Source organism: Eptatretus burgeri, chromosome 11 (genome assembly GCF_056783735.1).
Source record: "Eptatretus burgeri isolate ZD-2024b chromosome 11, Ebu_testis_v1, whole genome shotgun sequence".
NCBI classification, from domain to species: domain Eukaryota; kingdom Metazoa; phylum Chordata; class Myxini; order Myxiniformes; family Myxinidae; genus Eptatretus; species Eptatretus burgeri.
The window spans coordinates 100,424,925-100,445,602 of NC_140971.1; the positions used below are offsets into that span (position 1 = coordinate 100,424,925).

General features: G+C 53.0%; 1 protein-coding gene across 15 annotated transcripts in view; it reads left to right on the top strand.

Moving 5' to 3' along the window:
• Positions 1-20,678, top strand: part of RELCH (RAB11 binding and LisH domain, coiled-coil and HEAT repeat containing) — a 169,256-nt gene that overhangs the window by 138,277 nt on the left and 10,301 nt on the right. For 11 of the 15 annotated variants that reach the window (XM_085847659.1, XM_085847661.1, XM_085847664.1 and 8 more), the window contains 3 exons: positions 17,992-18,145; positions 18,435-18,551; positions 18,766-18,854. The exons of 1 other annotated variant lie outside the window; for it this stretch is intronic. In XM_085847659.1, coding sequence (XP_085703785.1) covers positions 17,992-18,145; positions 18,435-18,551; positions 18,766-18,854 — 360 coding nt within the window. The remainder of the gene's footprint in view (positions 1-17,991; positions 18,146-18,434; positions 18,552-18,765; positions 18,855-20,678) is intronic. 3 more of the 15 variants (XM_085847656.1, XM_085847666.1, XM_085847665.1) reach the window with 1 other exon arrangement.

Here is a 20,678-nt window from a genome sequence, read left to right on the forward strand (position 1 = left end):
TCCCTTTTGACTTACGAACGCAGCCGTTTATATAAGCCCCGTGGCTTCGCCTTTGACCCTCTGCCTCCGACCTTTCACCTCTCTAACTGGCTCCCCATTGGACCGAGGAAAAGTGGGCGTGAACGCTTTGGATCCATGAATTTGCATATAGCGTCCTCACTCCAACGCCCTGGAGGCGGGGCCAAATCGCCCACGCTCTCCGATAGGACGGAACAAAAGTGGGCGTGAGTCGTTTTTGATCCGTTTTTCTTCGGAAAGTCTGTGATGTTTTTGTACACGCTGTTCGGTGCGCGCCCTGCACGAGTCCAGTATCGGTGCCCACAAGTGGCGCGAGAATGGTGGTGATGCGACGGTTGCGAGGTGTGACGGTAAAGGTCGTGGCTGTTGTGGTGAAGCGGCGTTGTGGTTGGTGGTTGTTGTGTGATGACTGTTGAGACGTGGTTGGTGGTGGTAGAAATGGTGGCTGGTCCAAAATAAAGATAGGAAAAGAAAAACGGCTATCCTGAAGAGTCGCAGCCCGAGTGAATGACATGTATTCCCTCTAGACAACGGGTTTGGGCCTAACTACACATATACTTACGGAGATATCTCACCTAAGGGACCTGAATGGTGGTGTGCGAATTTCGTGAACCACAACACTACCCCCTCCCCTTTTTACAGACTCGTCCCGAGTCATCAAATTTTCGTGTGCCATCATGTGTAGTTCTCCCCTAGTACATTTTACCTACGGATCCCTGAGTGAGACATTCATGGTATTCGTGTCCCCAAAATAAATAACCTGAGGGCTGAGTAACTACCTAAACAAACTCACTCACACGGACGACTTAAATAAAATTGCCAGCGCTAGACAGACATGCCGGGGGCGCACTCATATTTACAGTACATCTTAACCTTAACTTACAATTTTTACACTAAACCATGGCCCAGGATCATTGAACTCTGCAAAAAGAAAGCAGTAAGCAGGGAGCCAGGCTGCCCGCATGCAGTCTCTGGCTCAAACAATGCAGGCGACAGGGAACGTGGCCGGCTGCTCACACGCAGTCCAAGGCCTTCCCTTTTGAACTGAACGCAGTGAACCACAACGGTGCATGGGCTGCACAAACGCAGTCTCCGTGCCAGCTCAAGTGGCACACGCAATGAACACAACGAATGGATGGATGAACACAAACACGGTGCACGGGCCGCCACTGCAGGCCCGTGTTGTAGCTGCCAACAGGGCAGTTCTTGCAGCTTGCAAACTGTTGCCTTGATCCTGGCGCACATGGCAATGAACAGGGGGGGGGGGCAAAGCAAAAATTGAACGGGGGTTGGTGAACAGGGGCAGTGAGCATGGCATGGCAAAGGTAGCAGGCAAACACAGCCCGCAGAAGAAGGCCGCTGCAGGCAAACACAGCCCGCAGAAGAAGGCCGCTGCAGGCAAACACAGCCCGCAGAAGAAGGCCGTTGCAGGCAAACACAGCCGGCAGACGAACTGGCCGGCACAGGCCTTGAAGAAAACAGCCAGCCGGCAGATGAAGTGGGCCGGCACAGGCCTTGAAGTACCACAGCTGCAGATGATCCGGCCGGCACAGGCCTTGCAGCAACACAACAGCTGCCGATGAAGTGGGCCGGCCTCTGCCTTGAAGCAAAACACGGCCAGCCGATGAAGTTGGCCAGCCTTTGCCGTTCAGTGGAGGTTGGTGGAGGGAGTGCGGTGGTGCTGGCCACTTGAAAGGCGGGCTCGGACCTACCTACCTGTCTCCCTCCCAACCTATCGCCTTTGCCTGTCAGCGTCCATACCCACTCTCTTAATTTGTCAAACCCCAATTTAGCCCCAACTTAATTTTTTATTATTTTTTTTTTTTTTACTTCCCCACTATAAATCGTCCCCTAACCCCCTGTACTGTCCTTGTTCGGCTAACCTATCCTGTCACCTAGCCTACTCCCAACCCCTACGTTCCCTTCCCGGAGGGGAACAAGGGAGAGCTAGCGTCCTGTGTCGAGGCCCAACGAAGCCTCAGAATGGCCTCCCCAGAGTTCAGCGATCTAACCCAAAGTGGGTCCAGCGGCCCACAACGAGAACGAGGGGATGGATGGTGCGGAGGGGTACACTTCCTAATCTACCCTATCCATTTAACTGTTAAACTACCCCGGGGCTTTCAACAAGCGCCTCTCGCTTAAACTATTGGTTCTAACAACCCAGATTCCCGTCGCCTGTGTTGGTGTTCTCACAATTTTGGGCCTCGCCCCCCCTTTTTCTCTCCGTGCCCTCACACGGTCTCATGGCTGGGACACGTGGCTCCCTTTGGCAGGCACGACCCTCTGCCGAATCTCCCGCTATGGCACCCCCGGGCACTACACTGCCTCCGAGCCTACCAGCTCCCTTAACACCGGGGAGTGCCCCCCATGGCACCTCCCCTGAAATGCACACATGGCAGGCTGGCTTCCCAGGCCCCTTTCCGAGGGTCACCCGTGCCCACAACACTGCCCACGCGGCTAATGGCGCCCCGGGCCCCCGCACCAAGCAGGCGCACCCGTGCCCACTACGCTATCCCGGCCCCCCATGGGCCCTTGGCCTACCACGGCCGACTAGCCTAGTGCCCGGGGTACCCACTCAGCGATACTCACTTTTCGCAGCCACGCTCCCAGCCCGTCAACAGGGCTCCTGCACCCCTCCAAACGGGTTTCGAGCCTACTTCCCCACCAACAACAAAACGACCTCCATTTTTCAATTTAACTAACCCAGCTAACTTACTTTATACGGACGCCGGGGTCCCGTGGGCGGGAGTCACTCCTCCCCCAATCACTCATCGCACCATGCATTCCCCATTCGCTCCATTCACACAGACCCGCTGGCCTCACTCACTCAACAAGTACTCACCTCACAACTCACCAACTCTTCAACACACTCACCGCTGGACTCTGCCATCCTCTTCACTACTTCCCCTAACTAACTCGTGCTCCCACGTCGTCCCTTAAACTACAGCACGTTCCATTTAACCTACGTAGCTTAACTACGTCCCCTCTACACCTCCACAAGTCTGTCACTGTCTCCAAATCTCTAAAATAACTTTTATTTCCCCACCTAAATCTCGCTACAATCCCTCTAACTAATCCATTCCACGGACTCCATGAGGACTTACCCCTGCCCCATGAAGTCGGTCTAACTAAGCTAACCCTTCCCCCTAACTAGTTTCCATCCTGTGCCCAGGGGTCAAGGGGGTCTTCCACCCCTTGCCCAGGAATCCTGTGCACCCGAAAGTGAGGCTTGCTTCTTTTTTTTTTCTTCATGCGCAGCACCAGCGCGGCAACCCGCAGCTCGCGCACTTTTTTTTTTTTTTTTTTTTTTTTTTTTTTTTTTTGTATACCTTGGTCGAGGCTCGTATGAGAGCTAACACACAACTCACAGCAAGGAGGCATGAGACAAGAGGGGCGGGAGTGGAAGGGACAAAACATTGGGGAACAGACACAGGTGAACTGTGGAAGGGGGAGGGATGGGGATGGGACGGGGAACATGGCGAGGGGAAGATGGACATTAAAGGGACTTTCAGGAAGGAAAGCAGGAGAATTGAAGGAAGTGGGCTTGGGTGGATTATCGGGGTAGAAAAGATCGAGGATTTGGATGGGGGAAGATAAGAGGTGGTGGTGAACAGCTGTTTTGAAAGCCTGGAGGGAAGAATGGGAAAGAATAGAGTGAGGAAGTTTATTCCAAAGGCGGGAAAAAGAGGAATGAAAGAGTGAAGATGAGCAGTGATTCGTGATTTTGGTAGTTTTACCAGAAGGGGGTTGTTGGCGGACCTTGAGCGCCCTGTGGAAATGTGGTTGGGACAAATCACAGAGAGAGCAGGGGGGCAAGGCTGGAGAGGAGTCGGTAGAAGACAGAAAGACCACCGACCAACCTGCGGTGATTGGAGTGAGAGGCCCAAAGACTCAGCTTCATTGCGGGAGATGCCAATGATCTTAAAGCCCTGGTTTCGACAGCGTGAAGTCGAGAAAGGTGGAGGCAGGAGCACGAGCCCAGAGGGGAGAGCAGTACTCCATCAGGCTACGGACAAAAGCTTTGTAAGTGGTCAGGGAGCTCAAGAGGGCCGAGGAAGGACTTTGCACGACGGAGGATTCCTCAGTCGGCGACTGGCTTTTGAGGCAAGGTTGGAAATGTGACTTTCCCAGGAAAGGTCATGGCAGATAGTGAGACCCAGAAGCTTGAAAGAAAAGACTTCTTCCAGAGGATTGTTGAGAAAGTGGATGGGGGGGTTTTGTAAACGGTCCTTTCGAAGAGACATAGTGAGAGTGTGAGATTTGTCTGAATTGAAAGACATGTTCCACGTGTTGGACCAGTTTGTGATTTTATCCAGATCTGCAGTGAGCGAAGAAGCTGCTGCTTGCCGGTCTGAGGGATGACAGATGGTACGGCAGAGGGTGGAGTCATCGGCAAAGAGAAATAGAGGATTTTCCAGAGAGTCCGAGAGATCATTGATGAAAACCAGAAAAGAACAGGGCCCAGAACGCTACCTTGAGGAACTCCAGCCTGCACAGGAAGAGGGGATGAAAGAACTCCATTTAGGGCCACACGTTGACTGCGACAGGAGAGGAAGTCTGCGAGCCATGAGTGGAGATGGCCTTGAATACCATGGGAAGAGAGTTTGGTGAGTAGGGCAGGGTGCCAGACTGTGTCAAAAGCACGTGATATGTCCAGGGATACGGCTCGGATTTCCTGTCTGGCATTGAGGACCTCCATCCATTGATGGGAGAGCAGTAGCAGCATATCTAGGGTAGAGTGACCTGGTCTGAAACCAAATTGATGATTGGAAATCAAGCCATTGGAGAAGAGGAAGGATTTCATGTCTGAAGCGATGATGGATTCCATGGATTCCACTTTGCACCTGCCCGTGACGTCATGCAGCTGCACGTGTTCCTCGTCCCTCCTTGGACGGTACCATCCGGCAGGGATACTCCTCCTGCCGGATTCCACCCCCACGTGCAGCCATGGCATCACCGTGCGCATTAAAAAAAAACACAAGCCCCACGTCTCGAGGGGTTCCCCACGCGAACACATGTGCTTTGCCCGTTGGAGCTTAACACACACGATCGCGTGGAGAACCCGTCCGGTCCAAATCCGTAATCCTGCCTAAACTTTGTCCGTCCGCGGGATCGGCAAATCCACCGCGTGCGTTTCCGGACCGGGACTTCACTCGCAAGCGAGCACGTGGCGGCCTCGTGCGTTGCACAGCACGGACCTCGTGCTCACTGCTGGGGTGAACCCGGCACGGTCCCCGAACAACGACAGCCGCTACTCGGCTTTCTTTCCTCACATCGCCGCCGTCGTCGCCATTCGACACACGCACTCCCGCGTGTTACGACGCTCACACTCCACACCATCAGTCTCACCCCGGGAGACGCGGCTGCGTGCTCCCGCATGCCAACCGACATCTCCCTCACATACCGCTCTCTCACACACACTGTCTCCCTTGCACTCGGCCGTTCACTCACTCGTGCCATTTCCCTCACACAAATCATACCACTCACACACGCGGGGCACTCATCCGCGGTGCCTCATCCACACACCGTCCCTCACCACACACGCGGGGGCACTCACCCGCAGTGCCTCATCCACACACCGTCCTCACTCACACACGCGGGGCACTCACCCGCGGTGCCCTCATCCACATACCGTGCCTCACTCACACACGCGGGGCACTCACCCGCAGTGCCTCTTACACACGGCGTGCTGGGAAGCACGCACTGCGGCATACTTGCCACCACACCACTCGCACACGGGGTCGCTTCCACACACGGGGGCGCACTCACACCTTGCACCACACACACCGGGACAACCACACTGGGGATTAGTGCCACCACAAGAGTTTCCGGGGCCTTTATACCCCCAAGCTCTCCGTGCACCCGTTCGCAACACTCCTCCTCTCAACCTCGCAAAGCACGACTGAACTCACCTGGTCGTGATCCGCTTCAAGGGGAATACTCCCTCCCCTCGTTCCTGGAGGAGGCTATCCCGCTGCTCGCACCGGGTCCCTACACGCTCCGCGAGCTCAACCTCATCGTCCTCCACTACCTCCGTGTGTGTGTGTGTGCGTCACTTACCCCGTCTTCATCGTGTAGTCTTCCCTCTATCGTTCCCATCTCCCGTGTCTCTGCCAACTCAGTCACCTCTTCACCCTTTACCTCCCTTGTCTCCACTATTTTTATTTCTTTTGTCGTCACCTCGTGTCTCGTCTCACACGTTTTGGTCTCCCCATTTAATTTTTCCCTTTCGGTCAACGTTGCACCCCTCCCACCTCGTTCGCTCCTACACGTGGAGTCGCCATTTTAAGCTCCCTGCTGACGGCCTTTATGCCCGCCTGCAGGCATCGGCCCATGTTCTGCGTCTCACCCCGGAGCTTTTTAGTTTCTTCCCTCATGTTTGTTTCCATTCCGTTCATTTGCTTGTTCATTTCGTTTGCGTTTGTATCCATCTTTTCGTTCATGCCTTTCATTTCGTTTTTCATTTCATTTGTGTTTGTATCCATCTTTTCGTTCATGCCTTTTATTTCGTTTTTCATTTGTTGTGTATTCGCATCCATTTTCCTCATCAATGTCTCAAACATTTCCATCGTCCGATCCGTGGGCGAATTCGCACGTGGGGGCCGTTTGTCCGCCACCCCAGCCACTGCGCCCATTTCGAACTCTGGGTTCAGTTGGGGGAGTTCATGTTCCTGCACAACCGACATTTCCTGCACGGGGATTTCATCCTGGACCATGGATCCTACACATTCTACATCCATTTCTAATACCCCCGGCTCCCGCTCGCCTTGAGACGCCATCTTGCTTTTCCTAAAGGGTTAATTTAGCTCGCTCGTAATTTGGAGGGAATCGGGGGTCGCTTCTCTCACCCCTGGACCGATTCCCGTGAATTTAATTGGAGACAGGAGAGCCCGTTTTCCCGTTCTCCAATACCAGTGCCGCGAGGAGGGCGATGAGTTTGTATCCCACTCCTGACACCAGTGTTGCGGATTTGCGCCCGCCGGCGTGCTGACGGCCACGTAACTCGAATCGCGGCACGTCGCCCACCGGATGGACAATCCAGTCGTGACCCTCTCGGACTAACGCCGGGAACTAGTCACGGGTGGACCTTTCGGTCTCACCGCGATCGTGCCAATCGGCCCCCGCGTGGGATAGGGTTGCTCGCCAACTTCGACCTACCTAAGTACCCACGCGGAGGGTAGACCGGGCGATCGCACCTCGCCGCAGGTCGACTTCGGACACGGGCCACTTTAAGCGACCCGTTCCGTACTATCGGGATAACCGAGCGGTGTTATTCGTCGGCCTCGACGGTTCGATTAATTACCGGGCGTATTCAGCCCACTACCAACCCTTTACGTGAAGCAAGATGGAGATTCAATGAAAGAAAAGACGAAGCGAAGCGGGAAAACAGTTCATCATAATTCACATTTATTCGCGATGAACGGAAAGCACACATATACAATTACACCAAAAGCACATGTAAAAGGAGAAGAAACAATATTACACAAAAAGCAAATATAAAAGACACACAATGCAGAGCTATCCGACTTCCGAGCACACGGCAACACTTATACAATTCTTCTTCACAGACGGCGCCGACAACACATACCCAAAGCAAAAGAAAAAGAACCACCCTCAATGATGAGGCGGGCCTGGGGCCGAGACCGGGTCGGGCCTACCCGTCTGATGATGAGACGCGAAGTGGCGGTGGTGCCTCAACTCCGCGGGCCTCGCGGACAGTGTCTGGTAGGGGGGGGGGAAGGGGCCCCCTTTGTCGCACTATCTCAGCGCGGGGGGAAACAGGAGGGGGTTGCTGATGCTCGGGGGAAGGAGGATATTACCCTGTCTCGGGTCCCGCGACGAGCGTCTCCACCTCGACCTCGGTCGCGCCGTCGGCCTCCCGCCTTCGCAGCTCCCGACACCGACGCGAGCACCCCCTCGTCCGCCTTCCCCCCCTCTTCACAGCTCCGTCTACTCGCCCTCTCCGTCTCCTCTCTTGGCTCGTCCCAACTCTTCACTCTCAACCTCTCCCCTTCTTTCCAGCTCCACCGACGACTCTCTTGAACTCCGCACAACTGGTTCCAACGCACAACTCCCTTTTGACTTACGAACGCAGCCGTTTATATAAGCCCCGTGGCTTCGCCTTTGACCCTCTGCCTCCGACCTTTCACCTCTCTAACTGGCTCCCCATTGGACCGAGGAAAAGTGGGCGTGAACGCTTTTGGATCCATGAATTTGCATATAGCGTCCTCACTCCAACGCCCTGGAGGCGGGGCCAAATCGCCCACGCTCTCCGATAGGACGGAACAAAAGTGGGCGTGAGTCGTTTTTGATCCGTTTTTCTTCGGAAAGTCTGTGATGTTTTTGTACACGCTGTTCGGTGCGCGCCCTGCACGAGTCCAGTATCGGTGCCCACAAGTGGCGCGAGAATGGTGGTGATGCGACGGTTGCGAGGTGTGACGGTAAAGGTCGTGGCTGTTGTGGTGAAGCGGCGTTGTGGTTGGTGGTTGTTGTGTGATGACTGTTGAGACGTGGTTGGTGGTGGTAGAAATGGTGGCTGGTCCAAAATAAAGATAGGAAAAGAAAAACGGCTATCCTGAAGAGTCGCAGCCCGAGTGAATGACATGTATTCCCTCTAGACAACGGGTTTGGGCCTAACTACACATATACTTACGGAGATATCTCACCTAAGGGACCTGAATGGTGGTGTGCGAATTTCGTGAACCACAACACTACCCCCTCCCCTTTTTACAGACTCGTCCCGAGTCATCAAATTTTCGTGTGCCATCATGTGTAGTTCTCCCCTAGTACATTTTACCTACGGATCCCTGAGTGAGACATTCATGGTATTCGTGTCCCCAAAATAAATAACCTGAGGGCTGAGTAACTACCTAAACAAACTCACTCACACGGACGACTTAAATAAAATTGCCAGCGCTAGACAGACATGCCGGGGGCGCACTCATATTTACAGTACATCTTAACCTTAACTTACAATTTTTACACTAAACCATGGCCCAGGATCATTGAACTCTGCAAAAAGAAAGCAGTAAGCAGGGAGCCAGGCTGCCCGCATGCAGTCTCTGGCTCAAACAATGCAGGCGACAGGGAACGTGGCCGGCTGCTCACACGCAGTCCAAGGCCTTCCCTTTTGAACTGAACGCAGTGAACCACAACGGTGCATGGGCTGCACAAACGCAGTCTCCGTGCCAGCTCAAGTGGCACACGCAATGAACACAACGAATGGATGGATGAACACAAACACGGTGCACGGGCCGCCACTGCAGGCCCGTGTTGTAGCTGCCAACAGGGCAGTTCTTGCAGCTTGCAAACTGTTGCCTTGATCCTGGCGCACATGGCAATGAACAGGGGGGGGGGGCAAAGCAAAAATTGAACGGGGGTTGGTGAACAGGGGCAGTGGGCATGGCATGGCAAAGGTAGCAGGCAAACACAGCCCGCAGAAGAAGGCCGCTGCAGGCAAACACAGCCCGCAGAAGAAGGCCGCTGCAGGCAAACACAGCCCGCAGAAGAAGGCCGCTGCAGGCAAACACAGCCGGCAGACGAACTGGCCGGCACAGGCCTTGAAGAAAACAGCCAGCCGGCAGATGAAGTGGGCCGGCACAGGCCTTGAAGTACCACAGCTGCAGATGATCCGGCCGGCACAGGCCTTGCAGCAACACAACAGCTGCCGATGAAGTGGGCCGGCCTCTGCCTTGAAGCAAAACACGGCCAGCCGATGAAGTTGGCCAGCCTTTGCCGTTCAGTGGAGGTTGGTGGAGGGAGTGCGGTGGTGCTGGCCACTTGAAAGGCGGGCTCGGACCTACCTACCTGTCTCCCTCCCAACCTATCGCCTTTGCCTGTCAGCGTCCATACCCACTCTCTTAATTTGTCAAACCCCAATTTAGCCCCAACTTAATTTTTTATTATTTTTTTTTTACTTCCCCACTATAAATCGTCCCCTAACCCCTGTACTGTCCTTGTTCGGCTAACCTATCCTGTCACCTAGCCTACTCCCAACCCCTACGTTCCCTTCCCGGAGGGGAACAAGGGAGAGCTAGCGTCCTGTGTCGAGGCCCAACGAAGCCTCAGAATGGCCTCCCCAGAGTTCAGCGATCTAACCCAAAGTGGGTCCAGCGGCCCACAACGAGAACGAGGGGATGGATGGTGCGGAGGGGTACACTTCCTAATCTACCCTATCCATTTAACTGTTAAACTACCCCGGGGCTTTCAACAAGCGCCTCTCGCTTAAACTATTGGTTCTAACAACCCAGATTCCCGTCGCCTGTGTTGGTGTTCTCACAATTTTGGGCCTCGCCCCCCCTTTTTCTCTCCGTGCCCTCACACGGTCTCATGGCTGGGACACGTGGCTCCCTTTGGCAGGCACGACCCTCTGCCGAATCTCCCGCTATGGCACCCCCGGGCACTACACTGCCTCCGAGCCTACCAGCTCCCTTAACACCGGGGAGTGCCCCCCATGGCACCTCCCCTGAAATGCACACATGGCAGGCTGGCTTCCCAGGCCCCTTTCCGAGGGTCACCCGTGCCCACAACACTGCCCACGCGGCTAATGGCGCCCCGGGCCCCCGCACCAAGCAGGCGCACCCGTGCCCACTACGCTATCCCGGCCCCCCATGGGCCCTTGGCCTACCACGGCCGACTAGCCTAGTGCCCGGGGTACCCACTCAGCGATACTCACTTTTCGCAGCCACGCTCCCAGCCCGTCAACAGGGCTCCTGCACCCCTCCAAACGGGTTTCGAGCCTACTTCCCCACCAACAACAAAACGACCTCCATTTTTCAATTTAACTAACCCAGCTAACTTACTTTATACTGACCCCGGGGTCCCTTGGGCGGGAGTCACTCCTCCCCCCAATCACTCATCGCACCATGCATTCCCCATTCGCTCCATTCACACAGACCCGCTGGCCTCACTCACTCAACAAGTACTCACCTCACAACTCACCAACTCTTCAACACACTCACCGCTGGACTCTGCCATCCTCTTCACTACTTCCCCTAACTAACTCGTGCTCCCACGTCGTCCCTTAAACTACAGCACGTTCCATTTAACCTACGTAGCTTAACTACGTCCCCTCTACACCTCCACAAGTCTGTCACTGTCTCCAAATCTCTAAAATAACTTTTATTTCCCCACCTAAATCTCGCTACAATCCCTCTAACTAATCCATTCCACGGACTCCATGAGGACTTACCCCTGCCCCATGAAGTCGGTCTAACTAAGCTAACCCTTCCCCCTAACTAGTTTCCATCCTGTGCCCAGGGGTCAAGGGGGTCTTCCACCCCTTGCCCAGGAATCCTGTGCACCCGAAAGTGAGGCTTGCTTCTTTTTTTTTTCTTCATGCGCAGCACCAGCGCGGCAACCCGCAGCTCGCGCACTTTATTTTTTTTTTTTTTTTTTTTTTTTTTTTGTATACCTTGGTCGAGGCTCGTATGAGAGCTAACACACAACTCACAGCAAGGAGGCATGAGACAAGAGGGGCGGGAGTGGAAGGGACAAAACATTGGGGAACAGACACAGGTGAACTGTGGAAGGGGGAGGGATGGGGATGGGACGGGGAACATGGCGAGGGGAAGATGGACATTAAAGGGACTTTCAGGAAGGAAAGCAGGAGAATTGAAGGAAGTGGGCTTGGGTGGATTATCGGGGGTAGAAAAGATCGAGGATTTGGATGGGGGAAGATAAGAGGTGGTGGTGAACAGCTGTTTTGAAAGCCTGGAGGGAAGAATGGGAAAGAATAGAGTGAGGAAGTTTATTCCAACGGCGGGCAAAAAGAGGAATGAAAGAGTGAAGATGAGCAGTGCTTCGTGATTTTGGTAGTTTTACCAGAACGGGGTTGCTGGCGGACCTTGAGCGCCCTGTGGAAATGTGGTTGGGGCAAGTCACAGAGAGAGCAGCGGGGGCAAGGCTGGAGAGGAGTCGGTAGAAGACAGAAAGACCACCGACCAACCTGCGGTGATTGAGTGAGAGGCCCAAAGACTCAGCTTCATTGCGGGAGATGCCAATGATCTTAAAAGCCCTGGTTTCGACAGCGTGAAGTCGAGAAAGGTGGGAGGCAGGAGCACGAGCCCAGAGGGGAGAGCAGTACTCCATCAGGCTACGGACAAAAGCTTTGTAAGTGGTCAGGAGCTCAAGAGGGCCGAGGAAGGACTTTGCACGACGGAGGATTCCCAGTCGGCGACTGGCTTTTGAGGCAAGGTTGGAAATGTGACTTTCCCAGGAAAGGTCATGGCAGATAGTGAGACCCAGAAGCTTGAAAGAAAAGACTTCTTCCAGAGGATTGTTGAGAAAGTGGATGGGGGGTTTTGTAAACGGTCCTTTCGAAGAGACATAGTGAGAGTGTGAGATTTGTCTGGATTGAAAGACATGTTCCACGTGTTGGACCAGTTTGTGATTTTATCCAGATCTGCAGTGAGCGAAGAAGCTGCTGCTTGCCGGTCTGAGGGATGACAGATGGTACGGCAGAGGGTGGAGTCATCGGCAAAGAGAAATAGAGGATTTTCCAGAGAGTCCGAGAGATCATTGATGAAAACCAGAAAAAGAACAGGGCCCAGAACGCTACCTTGAGGAACTCCAGCCTGCACAGGAAGAGGGGATGAAAGAACTCCATTTAGGGCCACACGTTGACTGCGACAGGAGAGGAAGTCTGCGAGCCATGAGTGGAGATGGCCTTGAATACCATGGGAAGAGAGTTTGGTGAGTAGGGCAGGGTGCCAGACTGTGTCAAAAGCACGTGATATGTCCAGGGATACGGCTCGGATTTCCTGTCTGGCATTGAGGACCTCCATCCATTGATGGGAGAGCAGTAGCAGCATATCTAGGGTAGAGTGACCTGGTCTGAAACCAAATTGATGATTGGAAATCAAGCCATTGGAGAAGAGGAAGGATTTCATGTCTGAAGCGATGATGGATTCCATGGATTCCACTTTGCACCTGCCCGTGACGTCATGCAGCTGCACGTGTTCCTCGTCCCTCCTTGGACGGTACCATCCGGCAGGGATACTCCTCCTGCCGGATTCCACCCCCACGTGCAGCCATGGCATCACCGTGCGCATTAAAAAAAAACACAAGCCCCACGTCTCGAGGGGTTCCCCACGCGAACACATGTGCTTTGCCCGTTGGAGCTTAACACACACGATCGCGTGGAGAACCCGTCCGGTCCAAATCCGTAATCCTGCCTAAACTTTGTCCGTCCGCGGGATCGGCAAATCCACCGCGTGCGTTTCCGGACCGGGACTTCACTCTCGCAAGCGAGCACGTGGCGGCCTCGTGCGTTGCACAGCACGGACCTCGTGCTCACTGCTGGGTGAACCCGGCACGGTCCCCGAAACAACGACAGCCGCTACTCGGCTTTCTTTCCTCACACGTCGCCGTCGTCGCCATTCGACACACGCACTCCCGCGTGTTACGACGCTCACACTCCACACCATCAAACTCACCCCGGGAGACGCGGCTGCGTGCTCCCGCATGCCAACCGACATCTCCCTCACATACCGCTCTCTCACACACACTGTCTCCCTTGCACTCGGCCGTTCACTCACTCGTGCCATTTCCCTCACACAAATCATACCACTCACACACGCGGGGGCACTCATCCGCGGTGCCTCATCCACACACCGTCCCTCACTCACACACGCGGGGGCACTCACCCGCAGTGCCTCATCCACACACCGTCCCTCACTCACACACGCGGGGGCACTCACCCGCGGTGCCTCATCCACATACCGTGCCTCACTCACACACGCGGGGGCACTCACCCGCAGTGCCTCTTTTACACACGGCGTGCTGGGAAGCACGTACTCCGGCACAATCGCCACCACACCACTCACACACGGGGTCGCTTCCACACACGGGGACGCACTCACACCTTGCACCACACACACAGGGACAACCACACTGGGGATTCGTGTCCCCACAAGGGTTTCCGGGGCCTCTATACCCCCCAAGCTCTCCGTGCACCCGTTCGCAGCACTCCTCCTCTCAACCTCGCAAAGCACGACTGAACTCACCTGGTCGTGATCCGCTTCAAGGGGGAATACTCCCTCCCCTCGTTCCTGGAGGAGGCTATCCCGCTGCTCGCACCGGGTCCCTACACGCTCCGCGAGCTCAACCTCATCGTCCTCCACTACCTCCGTGTGTGTGTGTGTGCGTCACTTACCCCGTCTTCATCGTGTAGTCTTCCCTCTATCGTTCCCATCTCCCGTGTCTCTGCCAACTCAGTCACCTCTTCACCCTTTACCTCCCTTGTCTCCACTATTTTTATTTCTTTTGTCGTCACCTCGTGTCTCGTCTCACACGTTTTGGTCTCCCCATTTAATTTTTCCCTTTCGGTCAACGTTGCACCCCCTCCCACCTCGTTCGCTCCTACACGTGGAGTCGCCATTTTAAGCTCCCTGCTGACGGCCTTTATGCCCGCCTGCAGGCATCGGCCCATGTTCTGCGTCTCACCCCGGAGCTTTTTAGTTTCTTCCCTCATGTTTGTTTCCATTCCGTTCATTTGCTTGTTCATTTCGTTTGCGTTTGTATCCATCTTTTCGTTCATGCCTTTCATTTCGTTTTTCATTTCATTTGTGTTTGTATCCATCTTTTCGTTCATGCCTTTTATTTCGTTTTTCATTTGTTGTGTATTCGCATCCATTTTCCTCATCAATGTCTCAAACATTTCCATCGTCCGATCCGTGGGCGAATTCGCACGTGGGGGCCGTTTGTCCGCCACCCCAGCCACTGCGCCCATTTCGAACTCTGGGTTCAGTTGGGGGAGTTCATGTTCCTGCACAACCGACATTTCCTGCACGGGGATTTCATCCTGGACCATGGATCCTACACATTCTACATCCATTTCTAATACCCCCGGCTCCCGCTCGCCTTGAGACGCCATCTTGCTTTTCCTAAAGGGTTAATTTAGCTCGCTCGTAATTTGGAGGGAATCGGGGGTCGCTTCTCTCACCCCTGGACCGATTCCCGTGAATTTAATTGGAGACAGGAGAGCCCGTTTTCCCGTTCTCCAATACCAGTGCCGCGAGGAGGGCGATGAGTTTGTATCCCACTCCTGACACCAGTGTTGCGGATTTGCGCCCGCCGGCGTGCTGACGGCCACGTAACTCGAATCGCGGCACGTCGCCCACCGGATGGACAATCCAGTCGTGACCCTCTCGGACTAACGCCGGGAACTAGTCACGGGTGGACCTTTCGGTCTCACCGCGATCGTGCCAATCGGCCCCCGCGTGGGATAGGGTTGCTCGCCAACTTCGACCTACCTAAGTACCCACGCGGAGGGTAGACCGGGCGATCGCACCTCGCCGCAGGTCGACTTCGGACACGGGCCACTTTAAGCGACCCGTTCCGTACTATCGGGATAACCGAGCGGTGTTATTCGTCGGCCTCGACGGTTCGATTAATTACCGGGCGTATTCAGCCCACTACCAACCCTTTACGTGAAGCAAGATGGAGATTCAATGAAAGAAAAGACGAAGCGAAGCGGGAAAACAGTTCATCATAATTCACATTTATTCGCGATGAACGGAAAGCACACATATACAATTACACCAAAAGCACATGTAAAAGGAGAAGAAACAATATTACACAAAAAGCAAATATAAAAGACACACAATGCAGAGCTATCCGACTTCCGAGCACACGGCAACACTTATACAATTCTTCTTCACAGACGGCGCCGACAACACATACCCAAAGCAAAAGAAAAAGAACCACCCTCAATGATGAGGCGGGCCTGGGGCCGAGACCGGGTCGGGCCTACCCGTCTGATGATGAGACGCGAAGTGGCGGTGGTGCCTCAACTCCGCGGGCCTCGCGGACAGTGTCTGGTAGGGGGGGGGGAAGGGGCCCCCTTTGTCGCACTATCTCAGCGCGGGGGGAAACAGGAGGGGGTTGCTGATGCTCGGGGGAAGGAGGATATTACCCTGTCTCGGGTCCCGCGACGAGCGTCTCCACCTCGACCTCGGTCGTGCCGTCGGCCTCCCGCCTTCGCAGCTCCCGACACCGACGCGAGCTCTCCCTCGTCCGCCTTCCCCCCCTCTCCACAGCTCCGTCTACTCGCCCTCTCCGTCTCCTCTCTTGGCTCGTCCCAACTCTTCACTCTCAACCTCTCCCCTTCTTTCCAGCTCCACCGACGACTCTCTTGAACTCCGCACAACTGGTTCCAACGCACAACTCCCTTTTGACTTACGAACGCAGCCGTTTATATAAGCCCCGTGGCTTCGCCTTTGACCCTCTGCCCCCGACCTTTCACCTCTCTAACTGGCTCCCCATTGGACCGAGGAAAAGTGGGCGTGAACGCTTTTTGATCCATGAATTTACATATAGCGTCCTCACTCCAACGCCCTGGAGGCGGAGCCAAATCGCCCACGCTCTCCGATAGGACGGAACAAAAGTGGGCGTGAGTCGTTTTTGATCCGTTTTTCTTCGGAAAGTCTGTGATGTTTTTGTACACGCTGTTCGGTGCGCGCCCTGCACGAGTCCAGTATCGGTGCCCACAAGTGGCGCGAGAATGGTGGTGATGCGACGGTTGCGAGGTGTGACGGTAAAGGTCGTGGCTGTTGTGGTGAAGCGGCGTTGTGGTTGGTGGTTGTTGTGTGATGACTATTGAGACGTGGTTGGTGGTGGTAGAAATGGTGGCTGGTCCAAAATAAAGATAGGAAAAGAAAAACGGCTATCCTGAAGAGTCGCAGCCCGAGTGAATGACATGTATTCCCTCTAGACAACGGGTTTGGGCCTAACTACACATATACTTACGGAGATATCTCACCTAAGGGACCTGAATGGTGGTGTGCGAATTTCGTCAACCACAACAATATATATATATATATATATATATATATATATATATATATATATATATATATATATATATATATATATATATATATATATATATATATATATATATATATATATATATATATATATATATATTTTACATTATGCTTAAAGAGTAGCAAAATGACGGTATGCTTAAAAGTCATTTTTACGGTCAGAAATGGCTGAGAATGCAGGAGAGACCCTCGAGTAATTTCCGGTCTCCAGAATCTGACACCTGCCCCAGGGTCCCAGAACCTGGTCTGTAGGTAGTGGTAGGACGCTCGACCAGCAATGGTAAGCCTGATGTTGGCTTACTGATTAAGGGTGGCTGGCTTGGGATCTTAGTGTCCTGAGTTTGAGCCCCATTGGCTGCTGCATTAACACCAATTGGGTTTGGCTCAGCCTGTCATCCTTCTGAGGTCAGCGAAACGAGTACCAGTGTACTGGTCGAGGGGCACAGCATCAGCGACATAGACGTGCCCTAACAAAATGATAGCTACCCGGCAACCAAGCTGCCATATGGAAGAAGAAGAAGAAGATCTGCAATATTTAATTCATACCTGAAACTGAAAATACGAACTACGTCACTGCCTCAGCTCTATCAGCCCTTCGAGGATGCATGCATTCTTCTTTTCGCTCACTCCTGATTAAACTCCAAAAATCCAAGCTTTGTGCAAAACCTCAACTATTTCTTCCTCTTTTGTGACGCTGCCTTCCGAATTATCGGCATTTCGATCCTACTCTTCCATCTCGGGCTTCAAGCAGACGGCACACCGCCATCTCAATTCGTCCCCCATACTGGCTCGTGAGCTTTCCCACTCCCAATAACCAACCTTAGCCAACCGTCTTACTTGCAAGTTACTGATACGAGTCTCTTCCCCTCCTTTTTCCTTTTTTCCTGTTTGCTCAATTCTCTTCCTTTATTTTTTTGTCCAACCGTGGGTTCTTTGTCAGTCAGTTGCTTTTTTTTTTTTACCCTTTGTCACCTCATTCTTCCACGAGAAATACACAATATTGTCCTGTATTTACGAACAAAATCACAGAGATATTGTGATCCAACTTGCTCAGATGTTTGTTTTTCCTGATTGTGCACAGTGAACGTTCTGCAGGTCATGCTTCCGAGCCTAAACAGTTTCCTCATTCCATACCCTCCCCCAGCTTCTGGAACGTGTAAAAATGCAGCTTGGAGCTTTTGTTGAGGATCCACAATACCAGAACCAGCATGCCATACACCTGGAAATTATCCGCACATTCAGCCATGTTGGACCGAATGCCGAGCCTCGCTTTCGGGATGAGTGTTCGTCTCTTGCATGTACACCTGCATTCTTGCTGAAGTGGACATCTCCATTAAACACCAAGCCTCCCGTCATACTTGGCATCTCTTGCAATTTTCTCGATTCTTCTGAAGTTCAACTTCTTCTCTCGCAAACCTATAACGTTGCTCGTTCATTGTCTTTCACATTACTATCTTCCCTCATGCCTCAAATGTAATGCCATATTATCCTAACATGGTTTTTATTTATTTATTTTATTCCTCATGTGGAATTATTCTCCCAGAGGACAAGCAGGACTTGATTAGTTCTCGTTTCCTTTCTCCACAGTTGTTATCCCAAATTTGCATCGCCTATCAACCCGCAACAACCAGCAGCCTGTGGAGACCCGGCGAGCAGACGTGGCGTTGCATCTTTTCGAGGCCTATTCTGCTATGTCCTGCTGCTGTATCCACACTCGATCTACTTTTTTCTGCCTCTGTTTTATTTGGCTTAGATTCATGTACAGTTGGCTGTTCATTTGATTATCTTGAATGTTTTGTTCAACCTGTGTTGCCATTCTTGAAAAACAGTTGTTGACTGTATTGATGGGTTTGGAGACAAAATTGGTTGGCATTTTGCTTACCCAACTATTCTGTGTGTCCTGAGCTTTTGGACGCAGTCATCTCAGATGAGCTGATGGTAAACCACTTCCTGCCTGGTCTGCGTTGCCTCCGCACTGACCTCGAGCATTTTTCTCCAGAGCACGAGGTTTGTGAGACGATGGATTAATACTGCAGAGCTTCTCGCGATTCCACGTAAAACTAGAACGACACTCGGTAGAGCGCCTACCTCCGCCAGGCTGAACAGTGTCCTTTTTGTATCCCACCGATAGGCCGGTTCTGGATCCAGACCTGAACCAAAATCAATCGGCTTGTTTTTGTCACCGACGCAACTCATCCACCTAGTTTTGTCCTAATCCGTCCACGGCATTTTGAAATATTATCTTGTTTTTGGCCCATCTCTCAATGGTGAAGAATATCACTTAAAAAATAAAAAATATATATCTTATTCGGATCTTCACCAAGATCGAATCGATTCGGCCTTGTCAACCTGTCCACTAAGTTTTGTCCGAATCCGTCCATAACTTTTTGAGATATTCTGCTCACAGACAGACAAACAAACAGACAGAGGTGAAAACATGACCACCTCCACCTTCAGTGACGGAGCGAGTAAGCTCTCTATCCATCCACAACGTTTTGAAATACTAAGGCCTAAGTCACATTTGCTCTACGGCGAGGATACGGCGGCCGTACGCCCTCTGAATTGACAGAAACGTGCGGCGACCACAGAGTTTCTGCGGTGGCCTCAGGGTGGCTCTACGCCGTTTGGTTATATTTTACAGGCCGTAGGGTCGCCATAGAATTATAACGTGGAGTTATAACTTTTTTCATTTCTACGTTCGCCGTAGCAATTCGACAAGCCGAAAAAAAAAAAACTGGTTAAAAAAAAAAAGAAAATTAAAAGAACCCACTCGTTACCGTCCGTCTGGCCGCACGTTCGCCTTCGGGCCCCCCTGTGGTCACCTTGCGGGCACCTTGCATCTGCCTTGAAAATTCTATGGCCGCCGCAGGAACGCCCTAAGGTCACTGTGCGACATCAAATCAAAGACCGTAGGGCACCCCCACGTTTTCGGTCTCCACAATTTATAAATACGCCGTGCGGCTCCCCGAAAAATAAAAACATATGTGACTGCTACATTGTGTGTCCGTGGAAATACTGCGGCCGCCCTATAATTGCTAGTGGCCGTAGATTTTGTAGACCCCACGGCCGCCGTGGCAAATGTGACTGAGGCCTTACTCAACCATTGGTGTCATGAATCGCGACCCGGCTCCCATTCTTCGGTGTACTGCATGCAGTGACCAAAGAATGGTACGGCTGGACTTGTGGGGACGGGTTCCTCCTGTATGGCATGCGGTACTACCACTGTGTCCCAGAAGGGGGTGCCCCGTTGACACCGGTACTACTCCCCCTCGCTCAGATTTTCTCCATGGTGCTTGTGACTGTGTATGGCACAGCCCTCTCAGGGGAACCTGTTGGGGTCGACAACGGGCATTCCATCGGCACATTCAGGTTCCTGACCTGGGTTGGCCTTGTCGTACGTGGTTAACTGCTGGGTGGTTAACGTGCTCGATGCCGCTGGCCCGGCAATCTCAGTGAGCACCATGCCCCGTACTCCTACAGGCAGGTGGTCTTGCCTACCACTACAGTAGCACAGTTCTGATGGACTGTATCTGGACGCTTGGTTGGCTTTCATCACGTGGGGCCACACATGAACCAATGGATGGTTTCGCAGTCCCAAAATGCTATGGACATCAACTCCAGTGCTTTGGAGCTTCAGTCCACCACATCTGTGCCAGAGTGGTCAACAGCTGAAACGTGCTAGAGTATGGAGGAGGCGTAATGGGCGAGGACAATGGACTAGGACTCAAAAGCCCTTGGAGGAGATGCGTCGAGCGGGGGCTGACCCATTTGGTCACCATCTATTGTGGTTCGTTTAGAAGTAAGAGTGCGTGCGTGCGTCATTTCTCTCTT